This window comes from Protomyctophum parallelum, assembly GCF_964188405.1.
Source record: "Protomyctophum parallelum genome assembly, chromosome: 2".
Taxonomy (NCBI): domain Eukaryota; kingdom Metazoa; phylum Chordata; class Actinopteri; order Myctophiformes; family Myctophidae; genus Protomyctophum; species Protomyctophum parallelum.
The window spans coordinates 23196398-23216258 of record NC_139699.1 but is presented as its reverse complement, the minus strand read 5'-3'; the positions used below and the strand labels follow the sequence as shown (position 1 = coordinate 23216258).

Below are 19861 nucleotides of genomic sequence, written 5' to 3'. Positions count from 1 at the left end.
CTGCGTGTTTTACCCACAACAACAACAACATGTGCTGTACAGTGGATTACAAACCAACACTCTGAAGGAATTCATAAGGAAGACTGTTTGGCCAGTTGATATTTTAAAAAGCTTATTTTCATATCTTAGAAACATGTCTTAAACTATACGAAATGGAGCACGCGGAAGCAACAGAAAGACGTGTATAATCGCACCCCTCCATCTCCACAAGAGTATAGCTCCCCCCCCCCCCCTACCTTATATCATGGCTAGCGGCGGCTCCGGCAAGTCGGCTAGCGAGGGATCCGCCAGTGCCACCGTGCCTGTCACGCCGGTGAGCGTGCAACAGGGCGGTAGCCTGCAGGGCGGCAGTCTGCAGAGTGCGCAGCAGAGCGTGCAGCAGAGCGCCAGCGCGCCACAGGGCGTCAGTGTGCAGCAGCGGAAGCGTCTTTCGTCCGTCTGCGACGCGTGCAAGGCCAAGATGCAGCTGGTGGCCGACCTGCTCCTGCTCTCCAGCGAGACGCGGCCGGTCGTGGCGGCAGCGACGTCGTCGGACGGGACGGTGACGCCGGTGGCCTTCGACACCTTCGAGCAGTGTCGCGACACGGTGATCGCGCGGACCAAGGAGCTCTCCATCCTGACGCACGACCTGCAGAGCCAGCTCAACATGGGCCGCTTCGCCGAGGTGGCCGAGCGCCTGGCGGAGATGGGTGACCTGGTGGTGTCACTGACCGAGTGCTCCGCGCACGCAGCCTACCTCGCCGCCGTGGAGGTGCCCGGGTCCACGCCCTGCCAGACGGGCCTGGTGGACCGATACAAGGTAACTATACTACTACTACTACTACTACTATAGCCCTGTCAGCTGGGTTGGTGGACCGATACAAGGTAACTATACTACTACTACTACTACTACTATAGCCCTGTCAGCTGGGTTGGTGGACCGATACAAGGTAACTATACTACTACTACTACTACTACTACTACTACTATAGCCCTGTCAGCTGGGTTGGTGGACCGATACAAGGTAACTATACTACTACTACTACTACTACTATAGCCCTGTCAGCTGGGTTGGTGGACCGATACAAGGTAACTATACTACTACTACTACTACTACTATAGCCCTGTCAGCTGGGTTGGTGGACCGATACAAGGTAACTATACTACTACTACTACTATAGCCCTGTCAGCTGGGTTGGTGGACCGATACAAGGTAACTACTACTAGTACTAGTACTACTACTACTATAACCCTGCCAGATGGGCCTGGTGGACCAATACAAGGTAATTATACTACTACTACTACTACTACTATAGCCCTGCCAGATGGTTCTGATGGACTGATACAAGGTGATCGCAGGGTAACTGTTGGGTCGATACAAGGTGACTGCAGGGTAACCGATGGGTTGATACAAGGTGACTGCAGGGTAACCGATGGGTTGATACAAGGTGACCGTAGGGGTGGGAGTGGACGGGTAATCTTTATTATAACACTTTGGTTTTCAACCTTTTTCATATCAAGGCAAGGCCCATAATTGTTTTTTCAGCATTTCAGCCATGGACCTAACCTGACTCCGCCAGATGGGGCAGCAGAGAGTACACTGGGTTCCCCCCCTCCTGCTCCCATCTGGGAACTCTCAGGCAGACTCGATGCTCCGGCCACCAAACGGCCTGGCCAATCAGCGGCAGCTAGAGGCGGGATCAAGGCAGGACTGTGTATGCCTTGATGACATTTAGACTTAATGACCCAAAACTAAAGACTTTTTTTAAAATTATAGTTGGATGTAGGATTTTGTCCACAATTCCGTTCTCTAATTATGTAGACTTCTTGTAAATTAAGTAATACAGATGTTTAACAATGATTTAACTCTTCAGAGCGTAAAATGATACGGGTCCATTTGGTTCATTTTACACTCTCAAAAGTTAAAGAACGAATAAGGGTCCTGTAGTGCCTAAAAGTCCTATACTAATGGCACTACTGGTTGCCGGCGGCCAGGTGGAAGTAACTGTTCTTACGTGAAGTTCTCTCTTATGCTCATCCCTTTAAATGTAATGTTCATATCTTACTGCTCATCCCTTTAAAGGTGACACGCTGCCGACACGAGGTGGAGCAGAGCTGTGGCGTGCTGCGCATCACGCCGCTTGTCGACCTGACTCCGCAGCTGCTTCTGGAGCTGTCGCAGAACATCTCCACCAACCTGAAGACTCTGACGGACGCGTCCTCGCTGGCCAGCGAGCGCTCGCGCGACCGCTTTGCCAAGGAGCAGTTCAAGCTGGCCGTGAAGAGCATGAGCACCGCCGGTATGGCGCTGCTGGCCTGCGTCAAGGAGGTGAGTCCAGTCTGTTATTTATAATGAGGTGGTGAGTCCAGTCCATTGAGTCCAGACCATGTTATTTATAAAGATGAGGTGAGTCCAGTCCATGTTATTTATAAAGAGGAGGTTAGTCCAGTCCATGTTATTTATGAAGAGGAGTTGAGTCCAGTCCAGTGAATCCAGTCCATGTTATTTATAAAGAGGTGAGTCCAGTCCAGTGACTCCAGTCCATGTTATTTATAAAGAGGTGGTGAGTCCAGTCCGTTTTATTTATAAAGGGGATGGTGAGTCCAGTCCATTTTATTTATAAAAGAAAACATACATACATACAAACATACTATATATTCTATACACATGTAGGTCCACTAGCTTAGTGGCACCCAAAGGTATAGGCTACCCTTTAAAAAAACAAATTATAACAATTTGTCAAGCATTAGTTTTACAAAAACTGGAAACATCTGACAATTTGAAAAGAAAATCCAAGCAAAGCTTAGTATTTGCTTACGCTATTTTTCAAATGTGTAAGCAAATACTAAACTTTGTAAGTATTTCAAAACAAATTAACTAACTTTAACTCAACGAAACAAACAGTATTGAGCAAACAAAGACAATTATCCCATTTAGACCTGAGGACGCATCTGTGTCACCTCATAGCTTTTAACCACTTTAACCATCATTTTAAACTTTAACTGTTGAAAAATCATGAAAACACAACACAAAAGCTTGATCACCACTGAAGATTTAGTAGAATCTGGACTCAGACCTAATGATTAACGGTAGCTTCATTGTGTTTCCAGGTGAAGACTCAGCCCAGCGAGCTGACGAGGAACCGCTGCGTGCTGTTTGGCGGCGCGCTAACACAGGCGGTCAACGCGCTGGTGGGCTTCGCCACGGAGCCTCTGTTCCTCGGCCGGGCCGCCACTGTCTCCCCCGAGGCTAAAGGGGTGCAGACGGCGGTGCTGGGCGGAGCCATGAGCGTAGTGTCGGCGTGCGTGCTGCTCACGCAGGGCCTGCGCGACGTGGCACAACATCCCGACAGCAGCGCCAAGATGGCCGACTACAGGGAGCGCCTTCGCTGCGCAGCCTGCGCCGTGTCGGACGGCTGCACGCTGCTGTCTCAGGCACTGCGCGAGCGCTCGTCCCCAAGGACCCTGCCGCCCGTCAACTCCCATTGAGGACCCTGCTCGCACGTCAACTCCCATTGAGGACCCTGCTCACACGTCAACTCCCATTGAGGACCCTGCTCGCACGTCAACTCCCATTGAGGACCCTGCTCGTACGTCAACTCCCATTGAGGACCCTGCTCGCCTGTCAACTCCATGAGGACACTGCTCGCCTGTCAACTCCATGAGGACACTGCTCGCCTGTCAACTCCCATTGAGGACACTGCTCGCCTGTCAACTCCCATTGAGGACCCTGCTCGCCTGTCAACTCCCATTGAGGACACTGCTCGCCTGTCAACTCCATGAGGACACTGCTCGCCTGTCAACTCCCATTGAGGACACTGCTCGCCTGTCAACTCCATGAGGACACTGCTCGCCTGTCAACTCCATTGAGGACACTGCTCGCCTGTCAACTCCCATTGAGGACACTGCTCGCACGTCAACTCCCATTCTGTGAATTATTTTTTTTAGAAGGAAGAGCTGGCTCGTTCGTCATTGTCCTCAATGGGGTGCATACGTTGGTTAGACATACTAACAGTCCCACAGGCATTAGTTCGACAACACCGTCGCTCCCGACATGCGTGGCAGGTTAAAACTAACCTGTGGCATGTTTAAACTAACCCGTGGCTTCCTGTGAGGTTAGGATTAGGGTTTTGGGGGGAGAGTGTCGGACTCATGCCTGTATGACTGTTAGTTATGTCGGCCCAAATACACACAGGAAGTGAATGATCATCATCTCACCACGGTGACGGTGACCAAAGAGACTCCCTTGGGTTTAAAGCAGCACCTGTTTCTGTTTGTCAGGTTTTCCATAAGCAGATATAAGTCCTAACATTATAAAGGCTGTCTGTAAAGGAATGCTGAGCTGGTGAGCTGGGTTTGAAGTGTTACGGAGACGTACAAAAGAAGAAAAACAACCAACTACTGTGTTTTCGTGTCACGCTGGATGTGACTAAAGACATTACTAGAAAAACACAACAAACTAAAACAACTTGGCAGCCTAGTCCAGTGGTTCTCAAGCTGTGGGTCCCTCCCCACGGGGTCCCCACAGGGTCTCCAGGTGACAGTGAAGTGACAATGCAACAACCTTTTTTAATACCTGGAAAAAAACCATATTCTGCATCAAAATAAATCAACAAACTACACTATAAAAACTGAACATTTGGACAAATTGTCAAATAATATAGTCCAAAATTGTGAAAATTGCCGATCTACAAGCGTTGTGAGCTTGTTGTTCATAAGTATGACTATTTTGGGGGTCCCAGCCTGAATAGGTTGAGAACCTGGCCTAGTCCAATGCTCAATCTCTCTCTCTCTCTCTCTCTCTCTCTCTCTGCCAAAAGATATAGCAGCAAAATCTTCAAACCTGAAAAGTTTACCTCAGTTTTCAGCTATGGTGAAAACGACAGCCTTTGATGATGGATGTGAAAACCTATGGCCTGATGATGTGTGACATGTTTCTAAAAAAGTACATGTGGTTTTGTGAGAGTGGGAAGATTTTCTCCGTGCTTTTTTTTTTTTTTTTTTTTTTACATGTGTGAATTCTTTATTGGTTAGACGCTGCTGTGAGTGAGTGTGTGCCATAGGTTTATGTATGGTGTAAGGTTTATGTATGGTGCCCATACACCATAGGCTTACACTATTTACCAGACTTACCAAGTGTTTTTTGTTTGTTTTTGGTCATGCATGTACCGGAGTATTTATTTCAATTATTAAAAGTGTTGTTTCTCATATTATGCTACTGACTGTTTTCTTTGATGATTTGATCATTGTTTTTTTGTGCATAGGCCAGTCAATCTAAGCTTGACTCAAAATAAATTGCAAAAGTAATCGTTTTGTTGTAAAGGTTTTGTTTTTATGATCCTTAGGGTCATGCAAATAACATATTAAGTATTTATTATTTATTATAATAAATTGTGGATCATGGTAAATTCAGGGGTTGAAAGTAGGAGTACCATTAAAAATCTATTAGGCAAAAAAATATCAGATTTTAATTATGCTTGAAGAAGCATGTTATGTGTCATACTGGGGTTTGTGTGCCTTGAGTCTTTGAAGATGCCAGCCCTATAAGCCTGTCAGACCCTCATGTTTTCCCTCTGTTATCATGGTCCCATGATAAACTCATCAAGGCCCCTCCCACTTCATGCTTTTGAAGTTGAGGAGTGTTACTATCTCTCCCCCATAACCCCCTCCCCCCCCACACACACACACGCAACAACATCCTGCATGTCCCCCAAACCCCCCCCCCCCTCTCTCTTTCCGTCTCTGGAGCAAAGTCACTGTAAAGCTGAGGTCTTGACAAACTCTCAGCACTCCAAATCCTCCATTAATGAAAGGTTATGATGATGTGGGGATGTCCTGTCACTAGTGTGTTTGTGTTGAAGCTGGGTCTTAACCCAGTCTGGATGGAAACCCCTTTTGTTTTTTTTAAGCATCATGTTATACTTTAGCTGTTGAAAGATAGCAGATCTACAAGCTCATAGCGTGGGATCTGCTATTTTATTTTTAATCTTGAAAATGTGGCTCAAATCTTTGAATATACTGTATATTCTTTCAGAGAGAACGTTTTTAACTCAAATCTTTGCTTCTGGGGGGTCCCTGCAGGAACAACATAATATCAGATGGGCGTCGGCGGCCAATTAAATAATAATTCTGGTGGTCCTTGACATGAAAATGTTTGAGAACGATTGACAAACAGGTTTTTCAGAAAACTGTCATTTGTAGAATCGTCCTCAGGTCTGAATGGTCTTACATGGATCCCTAGCTGTGTGTGAACACAGCACAGGTACTAAACATGGTATGGAGTGTGTATGGCACTCAGGGCTCTTATCGTCCGTGCTAAACCCCTTATCCCTAAACTTATTTTGCCTTTGGTTTCTATTTTGAAATGGTCGAAAACAGAGCCCTCAGACAGAGAATGTGGGGTAAATTTTATATGACTTTATATCTCTCTATAAAGTAAATTCAACCGATGATTTGTCTGAGACAGTGGTTTTCAACCAGTGGTCTACCGGTGGTCCTTGAGAGGGTTCCAGGTGGACCCCAGCTAAATAATGAATAGTTGTTAACGAAATGGACCCTTAGATCTTTAACTCTTGAGAGCGTAAAATGAAACCAAATGGACGTACAGGTCCATATGGTTTCATTTTACACTCTCAAGAGTTACAGTATTGTTAAGGGTGGGCCATGCAAGCAGCAAGCGGAACCGCAGCACCATGACCCTGCGGAACCATTGGCCACCACTCCTGAATGAACTGTCTGGTGCTGGGACTCTGGTGCAACGCACAGGTCCTCGCTCTACTCCTGGTGAGAGCAGGAGTGGACCTGGTGAGACGTAGGAGGGGCCCGGCCAGGAGACAACCCACAGAGCCTAGTCCCTCCATGTGCCAGAAGTGTACCTCCCAGCCCTGGCAGAGTAGTTCTGGAGTAGTTCCAACGGATTGTGTGCCCCTGGTTTTTCCCTAGTGGGACTGATTGAGGGTAGCTACTGGGACGTAAATCGGGACTTGATCACTCCCGGCTGGGTTGCCTGAGTGAGGGGTATGATGTTGAGAGACCCGAAACCCCGTTGACCTCAGGATACATCACTGAGCATACGTCCCAGGTGCATCCATGCGATGTTTTTTAGTTAAACTTGTTTGTACCATTACTTCATTTACAAGAAGTGCAATATTCAATCGTTGTAGAGAGGCTCAAAAGCCAAATAAATAATGGGCCTTGATATGAAACGGGTTGAAAACCACTGGTCTGAGACATGCACTGGAAAAGTTTCATATATATATATATACACACACACACACACACACACACACACACACACACACACACACACAGGTGGTAGATTGAGTTTTGGTTTCTACGAGACAGGTTCTAAAAATAAGTTTCCAAATCGTATCAGAGTTGTGTTCAGTGGTGTTTGCAGTAGATTGAGTTCTGGTTTGTACGACGAGATGGCTGTTCTAAAAATAGAAGGGGATTGTTTTCATGGGAAGAAGGAAGTAATTCAGTGACTTTTAAAGTGATCAGATTACGATGGTTCACTGACGAGTGTGGTGGAAGCCATTGTTCACTTCTGACTGCTATGATGACAAGTTGACACTATTCATATTGAGATTCAGGAATTACAGAAACAGTAACGCGATTAAAAAACCTAGGGCATTTTAATTGCGCATAGTTTTTGCACCACAGAACCTTTCTCACGGGACGAGTTTCAGGCGTACCGATCATGCCGGTGCACGCAACGGGAGAGGAAGCCAATCAATCCGCTTAATTTGCTTGGCCCAGTGGATGATGTTAGATTAAAAAAAAACTCACTCATTGATTCACTCATATACTAAAATCGGTTTTAATTGGCCAAAAAAAGCTCTATTGATTAAAATGTGATTCATTACAATGCTTCAAATTAATTAGATTTTCTTTTTTTAAATTGGGTCCCAGCCCTATTCATAACAGTAGTGGTGGAAACACACTCAGTTATTATTCAGCAAAGAGAATTCCTTAAAGTCCCTGAGAACAGCTAGCATTACAGTGAGCTCTCCATTAACCTTTTGACTCTTGTATAATTGTACCCAGTTCCAACATTGTGCTACATACTAGCGGCGGCAGCGCTGCGGCACACATGTGGAACAAAGCTGTAGAAGAGAGAGGGTCACACACGGTCATTATTAGAGGCTTTCTTCTTGACCCCCAGCAGGATTTTTCTTCCTTTCCTTTCCTTTCCTGCCCGTGCCTGCTCACTCACTCGGTAAAGCCAAATCTGTCGGGCCCACGTTACGACAGGAAACCCATAGCCTTCCTTCGCTATCGGGGACGGCGGCTTCCTTTCACACAAAATGCCGGGGTTGTTCATTTCCAGCCAGGTTTCGCCCATTTCCTGCTGGAGGGAAGCGATTACCTATCCTATCTCCCTGTATAGGATTTCAACCATTTGATAATAGCAGATCTACAAGCTCACAATGCGTGAGCGACGCATTGTGAGCTTCTAGATCGGCTATTTTCGAAATATTTTTTGTACATTTGAAAACGTCAAAGGGGACATTGAGTACTTTCTACTTTTGGTACTTTAAGTACATTTTGATGACAATACTTTTGTAAATTTTGAATTCCGGACATTTACTTGTAACGGAGTATTTGCAGTATTGATACTTTTACTTAAGTGAAACATATGAGTACCTTTTCCATCCGTGTGCTGGTGACAACATTGCGTGGGTCCCCCATGGTAGTCTCACGTTGCCAGACTGTTGCCTCTCGCAATTTCCAAATGCTTCCGTAATACAGTCTGGAAGCTCTTATCATGAGTAAAATATAAATGCTTCTGTCATACAGTCTGGAGCAACGGAAGCTCTGATCATGAGTAAAATATAAATGCTCCCGTCATACAGTCTGGAGTAACGGAAGCACTGGTCATGAGTACCCTCACTAAAAACGCCGGGACAACGCTCCACACGTCCCAAACTAGTCTCCCTTCTGGCTCCAAAACTGTGGAATGCACTTCCCATTGCAGTCAGAACTGCAGCATCACTCCCAATCTTCCGCCGTAGCCTGAAAACCCACCTTTTCAGACTCCATCATGGCCCATAGCACTTACCCTAACCCCTTAGATAGCATTTCTGTTGACTTAGATAGCATTTGACACAGACTTATAGCATGTTATGTAGACAGCACTATAATTGTATTGTATATAGTCATAGCACGCCATAGTACATATGTATAGCATAGTAGTAAATATGTATAGTTTATATGTATAGTGTATGTATAGTTTCATTATATAGATATTCCACTGTTATACTTTCTTAGCTTACGCATGTTTCATGATAAATGCTTTTATGTGATGTATTCCCATGCTTTTGTTCTTGCTTAAATGTAAGTCGCTCTGGATTAAGAGCGTCTGCTAAATGCCTAAATTGTAAATTGTAAATTGAGTAAAATATAAATGCTTCCGTCATACAGTCTGGAGCAACGGAAGCTCTGGTCATGAGTAAAATATAAATGCTTCCGTCATACAGTCTGGAGCAACGGAAGCTCTGATCATGAGTAAAATATAAATGCTCCCGTCATACAGTCTGGAGCAATGGAAGCTCTGATCATGAGTAAAATATAAATGCTTCCGTCATACAGTCTGGAGCAACGGAAGCTCTGATCATGAGTCAAATATAAATGCTCCCGGCATACAGTCTGGAGCAACGGAAGCTCTTATCATGAGCAAAATATAAATGCTCCCGTCATACAGTCTGGAGCAACGGAAGCTCTGATCATGAGTAAAATATAAATGCTTGTTGCTTAGCAGAAAAGGAAATAAAAAGACAAGCTCTAAAGATATTAAGTGTTTGTAGAGCTTTTTTATTTTATTTTTTAGTTTAATATATTTTCGTGAACGGAAATGGCAGCTTAGCTTACTCGGACTTCTGGAGGTGTAGTTCCAGACATTTGACACAGACTTATAGCATGTTATGTAGACAGCACTATAATTGTATTGTATATAGTCATAGCACGCCATAGTACATATGTATAGCATAGTAGTAAATATGTATAGTTTATATGTATAGTGTATGTATAGTTTCATTATATAGATATTCCACTGTTACTTTCTTAGCTTACGCATGTTTCATGATAAATGCTTTTATGTGATGTATTCCCATGCTTTTGTTCTTGCTTAAATGTAAGTCGCTCTGGATTAAGAGCGTCTGCTAAATGCCTAAATTGTAAATTGTAAATTGAGTAAAATATAAATGCTTCCGTCATACAGTCTGGAGCAACGGAAGCTCTGGTCATGAGTAAAATATAAATGCTTCCGTCATACAGTCTGGAGCAACGGAAGCTCTGATCATGAGTAAATTATAAATGCTCCCGTCATACAGTCTGGAGCAACGGAAGCTCTGATCATGAGTAAAATATAAATGCTTCCGTCATACAGTCTGGAGCAACGGAAGCTCTGATCATGAGTCAAATATAAATGCTCCCGGCATACAGTCTGGAGCAACGGAAGCTCTTATCATGAGCAAAATATAAATGCTCCCGTCATACAGTCTGGAGCAACGGAAGCTCTGATCATGAGTAAAATATAAATGCTTGTTGCTTAGCAGAAAAGGAAATAAAAAGACAAGCTCTAAAGATATTAAGTGTTTGTAGAGCTTTTTGATTTTATTTTTTAGTTTAATATATTTTCGTGAACGGAAATGGCAGCTTAGCTTACTCGGATTTCTGGAGGTGTAGTTCCAGACTCTACATTTGGAGATTGTGGAATAGTTGTCTGGCTACGTGAGACTAGTCTATAATAATGTAATAATAATGTTTACTATAGACTACTCTATAATAATGTAATAATAATGTTTACTATAGACTAGTCTATAATAATGTAATAATAATGTTTACTACTACTGTAGACTAGTCTATAATAATGTGATAAATATAGCTGAAAGCAGCGATAAGGCTGGAACAAGAAAGAAGACAATAAATAAGAACAACTATGCGCAAATAAGACACACAACCTAGTGGTCCGAAGACAAGAGCTCTACTGACTGAGCTACACGGAGACAATGAACATTTCATGCAAATTGCTCAGAAAACCAGGCAGAAAATCAGGTATGAGTGTTTTTTAAACTGCTCAAAGTGGCAGAAAATCTGAGGGCGGAGCTTACTGATCAAAGTGACACATGAGTCAAGGAACAAGTGGAAACAAGTGCTTTTGGACAAACGAGGCATAAGTTATGCCTGTTCAAAGGTTTCATTTTCAAAATAATTGCCATAGTGCCCCTCTTTGACCTATTGGAGTAAGACTGCTTTCAGTGCTATTTGGCATGACTCTCTACCTGGTAGAGAGTCTAATGAAAAGAGACTAATGAAAAAGGACTGGAATTAAGCTACCAAATCAAGGTTCACACTAAGACAGAACTTGCCAAACATATTTTCTTTTCTTTTTTTTAATCATTTTTTTTATGATTTTTCTTTTTTTTTGTACAAAATTGCTCAAGTTTAAGACCATTGTATTGTGGCAAATATTTTTGTTCTTGTTTTTACAACTCCTTTTTTTTAAGTATTACTTTGCATTGACAAATTGAACATGTGTGTGGTATATTTTGTAAATGAGTTTTCAAAAATAAATTGATGAAACTGAGGCACTGTCTCTGTCCTTTTCTTTCTCTTTAAAGTTATTTGAGTGCTGTGTTTTTAAACGTATATTGGGTTCAAATAAGTTTTACTCTGTCAAAAGTATAATGTGCTTGGTTTCAAAGACGTTTTACTATATATTAAATATATATATTTATTTATATTTATTATATTTTATATATATATATATATATATATATATATATATATATATATAAACCCCCCCCCCCCCCCCCCATATATATATAACCCCCCCCCCCCCGATGTTTTTGTCCGTATAGGTCCAACGTTGACGTGTAGAAGTTTTCGTGCATTTTGATCAAAGATCCTGGGAGGAGATACATTTTAACTGTTTTTCATATAATTCAAAATGGCGGGTGATCTAAAGGTCAGAAGTCAAAAGTCAGAACACGAAAGTTGTTCGGCATGAGGAGACACATATGTGTATCAAAGTGTCATTGCCAACAGTCAAACGGTTCATGAGATATGCACATTCAAAGTTTTCAATTCAGTGCTATAGCGCCACCCTTCGCATAGTCACGTCATGGCCCTCTACCAGATTCCTGTGTTTCGTGAAAACCGACTGCATGCACGGTTCAGCCAGAACAGCTATTTGTGACCAAAGTCACTTCGTGACTTCTTGGTCCCTAATAATGTTTGCTACTAGACTATAGTCTATAGTCCCCTGGGGAAGAAGAGACGTTCGTCATGTTTCACACATGTAGAGAGAGATCATGTTTCCTGCAGCTGTGCGGTCCACAACAACTAGGCTGCTGCAACACTTCTGTCTGACTTTATACTACTCTATTTTTTATTATTTTACTAAAGCTACATTTGAAATCGATGTCGTTGGAACTTTGGTCATTGTTGGGAGATAATTCACCGAAAGGGAGATTAACCACCGACGCGAAGCGTGACTACTTATATAAAATAATACAGACAGTTGACACAAAAGGTCTATACGTAACATGGGTTTAATTTAGACTATTTAGCATACAAAATATATACAAGAAATATGAGACACCGCTGGACTTGAGTCACGGCTGCCCAGGGTGCTATGGCACCCACTTTGAGAAGCCCAGCCTGCACTAGGCCAGTGGTTCCCAAACCTTTTCATGTCAAGGACCCCCAAATTGACACTAATTAGCCCACGGACACCCCGTTTGAAAATATATACCATGGACCCCCATACCAGTTTAATTTCAAGGACCCCCAGTTTGACATGCATTAGTCTCCGGACCCCCCATTTAATGGCATTTCTATCTCTGGGACTGATGGGTATTTTCAGACTTGTTTATGTTTATGTTTATTTATTTGATATGGACATAACAATCACATTGCTCATTGCACAATTGTACAACTTGTAGATGCATCATTTACAGTGTGTTAGCACGAGTGCTAGTTTTCACCACTTGTCCATAGGAGACTTTTCTGAAAATACAAAGTTAAAAGAACACCCAATCTAAAAATAAGAAGTACATTCAATAAGAAGTACATTCAAGTGAAATTTACAGCAAAGTTACAGTACACATTACATAACCTCCAGTACAAAAGTAAACATAATCATTCTCGTGACCAGTCAGGAGCTATACATGTGAGCACAGTTGATCTGATTTCAACCATAGTTTGAGACCTCTATAGAACACATTACCATCCGTCTCTAGTTTTAAGACCGTAGGCAAGGAGTTCCATAAGTTTGCTCCCTTTACTGAGAAGGCAGACTGTCCGAATGTGTTGTTATGTTACACCTGGGAACAACACAGTTACCACTTGTTGAGGCGCGAGTGGTTGTTTGTAGATTTGTTGTTTGTGAATGGAGTTTTCATGTACCCTATGACCTGTATTCTTCATGTCCTATGTCCCACCTAATTATTTTCTTCCTATCCACTGTGTCTCTGGTTTAGCTATGGAGCCAGCGTTTATAGATAAAGGATTGTTTTCTCCCGTTTGCCACAGAATACCCAGCGTATGGTATCTGTGAGAACTGTTGTTTGACCTTGTAGCGAGGCAGACTTCTATAGTACAGGAACTCTATAGAAAATACAGGATTAACCTCAATCTAATTGCAACAAAAGCAAACTCAGCTGATTTTGTATCTTCAATATATCCTGAATAACAGAAAAAAAGTTGCCTGGAATTGTCTGAGGGGAAAGTGTTGAAAATGGCCTGTACATTATGGCCACCATAGACATCCAATATAAGGCAAATATTTCCTTTTGCTTTAAGTAGCATGTGTCATGTCAAACTAGGGTGTTTTCATGATGCTGAATCCATTCCAAGCATCCGTTTTGCATAAAAACACTCCTTGGGCTAATAACAGCCATAGACATCATGGCTGCTTTTAGCCCAATTAAAGGAGTATATTTTGTGCAAAGCTAATGCTTGGAATGGATTCAGAATCATGAAAAACCCCAATTTGACATGTCACATGCTGCAAAAGGAAAATTTGACATTCTTGCCAGCCATAGGATGTCCACTGCACTAGGTTCTGTGCCTATCGGCGAGCTATCAGCGACAGCCATACATGTGTGTGTTCTAGTAACCAATGCTGCCCAACAGGCTAACTGATCCCATACTCGTACCATATGCATTATTGATCGGCTTCGCTGATCAAGTATCGGGCATTGCTACGGCTCTGACTGACACCAGCTGGCCTCAGATCCACAGATCATGTGACACTTCAGTGTAGAACGTAACGACATAGATCATGTTACAGTTTAGGCATTTATAAGACGCTCTTAATCCAGAGCGATTTACATTAAGCAAGAACAAAAAGCATGGCAATACATCACATACATACACTATTTGCAGTTACAGGCAGCATTCATTGCCGTTAAAGTAAAGTAGGAACCTAGAATGCTTCCTTGGGGAACCTGAAAGTTCACTGGGAGGGGAGAGGACATGGTTCCTTTGATGTCAACCAATTGTTCTCTTCCCTCCAGGTAGGATTTCATCCAGTTTAACACTTACAGCACGTAGGACGCCTGAGAACGTCATAGGATAGAGTAGAGTAGAGTTCTAAGGACGTCTGAGGACGTCCTAGCGACATCCCAGCGATGCGGGGCGAGATATTAATATTCAGAATTTTTCCTATTTATTTTTTTGGCATTTCGCTTTTCGCTTGCCGTATGCTAACGCTCAGTGCAACTATTAGCTTATTATTGACTTCCACGTTAGCGAGACGGAAAGAATGACTCGTAGCTCCTAATCCAGGGCGCTCTCCGTGGTGATGAATAGAGCGATATGCTGGCGCTTATTTTCTGCTCCTCATCCGTCTCTCCCGCAAAATATGAACGCTTTTTGGAGCGTAAAACAATATATTAAGATGATCGGGGATGTTGAGGTCACTTTGTAAAGTCAACTTTTTTAGGAAAGTGTTTCCGGTTCATGGCTTTCAAAGTAAAAGCGATCAGACACCTCCGGTATTCTATAGCCTATATTTTGAAGGCAGTCGGCGTACTCAATGTGTTAATGATGCACTGTCAAAACTGACCGCCTTCAGCTTGTCCAGGAGAATTGAGTGATTTGCAGTGTCGAACGGCTTTTGGAGATCCAGCATGACCATGTCACAGTATTTGCCAGAGTCGTCTCCCGTTTAATATAGTCGTTCAAATACAGTCGGCATGTGTCAGTGGAGTGGGATGTTCTTCAAACAGCAGTTTACGCTCGTCTAGTTAGCTGCTGATTTGTTTGTGAATTACTAGTCCTTACCCGTTCTGAATATATGAACAGCAAATTATGTTCGCCAGATGGGGCAGTAGAGAGTACTCTCTACGCTCTACTCTCTACATCTGGCGGAGTCAGGTTAATATAAGGAAGTGTAGGCTACAGACAGACAGACTGACTGACTGACTGACATTTTTCGGTGAATTAATAGCTAGATTATAGCTGGTATATAACTGGTATAACTAGCTCTCAATGATGACATAATAAAGATGTGGCTAAAGGACCCAATGCCAGGGTGTAATTGGTTTTCGATGGTGACGTAATGACAATATGTTTTAGTGTCGGGAGGATTAAAGGTAATGCCCCTATGTATACATGTATGTAATCTGACACCACTGCCATATAAAGCACAAGTGGTCATTACATCATATGCTGGCACGGCGCATACACATCAAACGGCGACATACGCATCGAAGCACTGGACGAAAACTATTACTTGTGCGCTCTGCTTGCGCAAGTAATAATAATAATAAGAGCTCTCACCTGAGAAATATCACTGTGATCATTTCTTGTTTAGAAGTCACTGTTTTTCTTTTTAATGTTGCGTTCAACACATTCTGCCCGGCACTAAAAAACATCCATGACCTTTTCCAGGTTTCCTTTGTCCAAGTTCTGTCCCTGACCAAAGACACGCACGCACAGAGCCTGACCGGAGACACCACACCCTGCCAACTATTGTACTGAGGATATAGGCTACACTATGTGCACATGCACACACACACACACACAGCGCGCGAGGGCCGGAAGGGCCGGAACTGCGTCAGACCACCTCCCCAGTACTCAGTCTTTGTTTTTTTATGCAATTCTATTAGCGACAGACCAGAGCCACCTGTGGAAGTGTGCGCACGTCCGTACGTGTGAGTGCGTGCATGCATGTGTGTGGGGGTGTCTGTGTGCATGTGTGCATCCGTTTGTGCGTGCGTCTGGACCCCCTGTGTGTGCGTGCGTGTGTGTGTGTCACAGTGTGTGCATGTTTGCGTGCGTGTGATTGCAGCTGGCATGCAGTGTTGATATGGACACTGTACTTACCAGTGTATTATGTGTGTCTATTGTCTAATGTCTCAAATGGACCTGAACGGGTCCATTTAGTTCCATTTTACACTCTCTGAGTTACAGATCCATGAGGGTCCATTACTCCATTTAGTTCCATTTTACACTCTCCGAGTTACAGACCCTTAAGGGTCCATTTGGTTCCTATTTATCAGTTAGCTGGGGGCCCCCTGAAATTCCCTCAAAGACCCCACTTTGGGAACCACTGCCAGATTGAACTTCATTCCTTTTTGAAACATTTGTTTGAACAGGAGGTATAGACACCCTACATGTGTTTTATCATTACGTTACATAACATTGTGTGTCTCTAAATATTTCTGTTACCTGCTTCCTGTTACCTGTTTCCTGGTCATGTGACCTGAGTAACCAATACATGACAGCAGTGTGTGTGGCATTTGATATTTTATCGGGCCACCTGATGACATCACCCCTATCCACCAGGCAGACCCTCTCCTAGACACCCCTCCGCTCCAACCAGACCTCATACCACACTCCAGGGTAGCCCATCCACACCCCTGATGCCCACCCCCACCGCTCCACCCAGACCTCATGACATACACAGCTCACCCATACCACTGATGTCCATCCCATACACTCTTGCATCAGTCGCACCACCGCCCACTCTCCCCCTCCCTCTCCAACCATACACATATACGCACAGGCGATGACCAGAGCCATCCCCAACACACACAGCATCGAGCAGATGTTCAGGGATTTCTACTCAGCATGGGCCCAGGGCAGAACCCCTGGAATGTAAGAACAATGTGAACAATGGAGTACAAATCACTCACTATATCATCCTGGAATATACAAGGTTTGAGGTCGACTGCCCTTGGCATCAAGAGCAGAACCCCAGACTTTGCCAAAGAGATTGCAAACATAGACATCATTATTCTACAAGAGACATGGCACAGAGGGGATGGCCCCACTGGCTGTCCTACTGGCTACAGAGAACTTGTGGTACCATCTACAAAGCTGGCAGGAGTCACCCAGGGAAGGGACTCTAGAGGTATGCTAATATGGTACAAATCAGAACTAATCCACTCCATTAAGCTAGTCAAAACTGGAACTTCTTCCATCTGGCTAGAAATAAACAAGGAACTTACCACAACCGAAAATAATGTATACCTGTGTGCTACCTACATCCCCCCAATTGAATCCCCTTACTTTACAGAGGATTTTTTCCCCACATTAGAAGAGGATATCAGCCGTTTCCAGGCACAAGGTCACATTGTAGTTTGTGGAGACCTAAATGCCAGAACAGGACATGGGCCTGACACCCTCAACACACAGGGAAACAAACACTTACCAGGAGGGGAAAACATCAGCTCCCCAACATGTCCCCCGAGATTCAACCACGACAAAACAACAAACAAACATGGGTCACAACTACTACAACTCTGTCGCTCACTGGGTCTGTACATCGTTAACGGTAGACTCCGAGGGGACTCCTTCGGTAGATATACATGCAGCTCATCCCTGGGAAACAGCACGGTAGATTACTTCATCACTGACATGAACCTGGCATTTCTCAGAGCTTTCACAGTCAGCCCGCAAACACCCCTGTCAGACCACAACAGAACCACAGCCTATCTAAACAGAGCAACACACAGACACAAAGAACAAACGCCAAACAAACTACACAATATAAGAAAACGCTACAAATGGAAGGAACATAGCGCAGAAGCCTTCCAAAATGCTATTAGACAAAAACAAGTCCAATCACAACTGGACCAGTTCCTAGAAAAAACCTTTAAAGAAAACAGTGAAAGTGTAAACAGGGCAGTAGAAGGCCTTAATTATATATATTCTCCTGCTTTGTCGACTTCAAAAAAGCATTCGATTCAATTTGGCATGAGGGTCTGATGTACAAACTGTTGGAAAGTGGCATTGGGGGGAAAACCTATGACATCATAAAATCAATGTCCACTAACAACAAATGCGCAGTCAAAATAGGCGAAAAGCACACAGACTTTTTCCCCCAAAGCCGTGGAGTTAGACAGGGATGCAGCCTGAGTCCAACACTCTTCAACATATATATCAACGAATTAGCAAAAACGCTAGAACAGTCTACAGCTCCAGGCATCCTCTTGGCAAACACAGAAATCAAATGCTTACTTTACGCAGATGACCTGCTGCTGCTGTTCCCAACCAAGGAAGGACTACAGCAGCAACTCGATCTCCTACACAAATTCTCCGAGACATGGGCCCTGACAGTGAACCTAACCAAGACTAAAATCATGATATTTCAAAAAAGGCCCAGCCGCCAAAACCACCAATTTTTCCTAAATACAATCCCACTAGAACAAACAAAAAACTATACCTACCTTGGCCTAAACATCAGCAGCACAGGGAACTACAACCAAGCTGTAAAGGACCTGAGAGACAAGGCAAGAAGGGCATTCTATGCCATCAAAAGAAACATCAAAATAGACATCCCAATTAAAACATGGCTTAAAATACTGGACTCTGTGATAGAACCAATTTCCCTCTATGGTTGCGAGATCTGGGGACCATTAGCAAACCATGACCTTGAAAAATGGGATAAACACCAAACCGAGACCCTACACACAGAATTCTGCAAATCCATTCTCCGTACCCAGCGAAAAACACCAAATAATGCATGCAGGGCAGAATTAGGACGATACCCACTCATAATCAAAATAAAAAAGAGAGCACTTAAGTTCTACAACCACCTAAAAGAAAGTGACCTAGATGCACTCCATAACAAGGCACTCACACACAGTGAAACTCTAGAGAGATGCCCCCTCAGCCAGCTGGCCCTGGAACTCCGGGCACAAACACAAACAGAGCCATGAGATAGAAAACCCATTGGACTAAACCAAATTATAAAACAGCAAAAGGAAAACTATCTGACACACTGGAAAGTGGCAACACAAAAGCAGAGTAAACTAGAATGCTATCTGGCCCTAAACAGAGAATACACAGTGGCAGAATACCTGAGCACTGTGACCGACCCAAAACAAAGACAAATCTTAACTAGGTACAGACTCAGTGAGCACAGTCTCGCGATCGAGAAAGGCCGTCATAGGCAGACCTGTATCCCGAGGGAAGACAGACTATGCACCCACTGCACACTAAATGAAGTGGAAACCGAGCTACACTTCCTAACCATCTGTCCATTGTACCAAGACATCAGAGACACATACTTCCCACAGATTACAACCACACACGGAGATTTTGAAAACATGACCAATGACAAAAAACTCCCATATATGCTGGGCGAAGTACAACAATGTGCAAACACAGCAGCAAGATTTGTGAGTTGCTGTGATAGGAGAAGGATATCAAATGGAACACAACCACCGTAAAGACTAATCATTGTGTATATGCCTGCACTATACTTGCATCGAGTGATCTTGGTACATAGAAGTTGATCTATTGAAGAATCTGACAAAGTACATAATTTTTGTTTTTGTTTTGATTGTATTGCTGTATTGTTGTACTGTTCTTTCTGCTTTGGCAATGTAAACGTATGTTTTCTCATGCCAATAAAGCCCTT

General features: G+C 43.5%; 1 protein-coding gene across 4 annotated transcripts in view; it reads left to right on the top strand.

The window, feature by feature from the left end:
- Positions 1–5187, top strand: part of tlnrd1 (talin rod domain containing 1) — a 7360-nt gene extending 2173 nt beyond the window's left edge. For all 4 annotated transcript variants that reach the window (XM_083790272.1, XM_083790274.1, XM_083790275.1 and 1 more), the window contains 3 exons: positions 1–799; positions 2063–2308; positions 3091–5187. The exon at positions 1–799 is cut by the window's left edge. In XM_083790272.1, coding sequence (XP_083646398.1) covers positions 245–799; positions 2063–2308; positions 3091–3468 — 1179 coding nt within the window. In that variant the 5' untranslated portion in view covers positions 1–244 and the 3' untranslated portion in view covers positions 3469–5187. The remainder of the gene's footprint in view (positions 800–2062; positions 2309–3090) is intronic.
- Positions 5188–19861: the final 14674 nt, after the last annotated feature.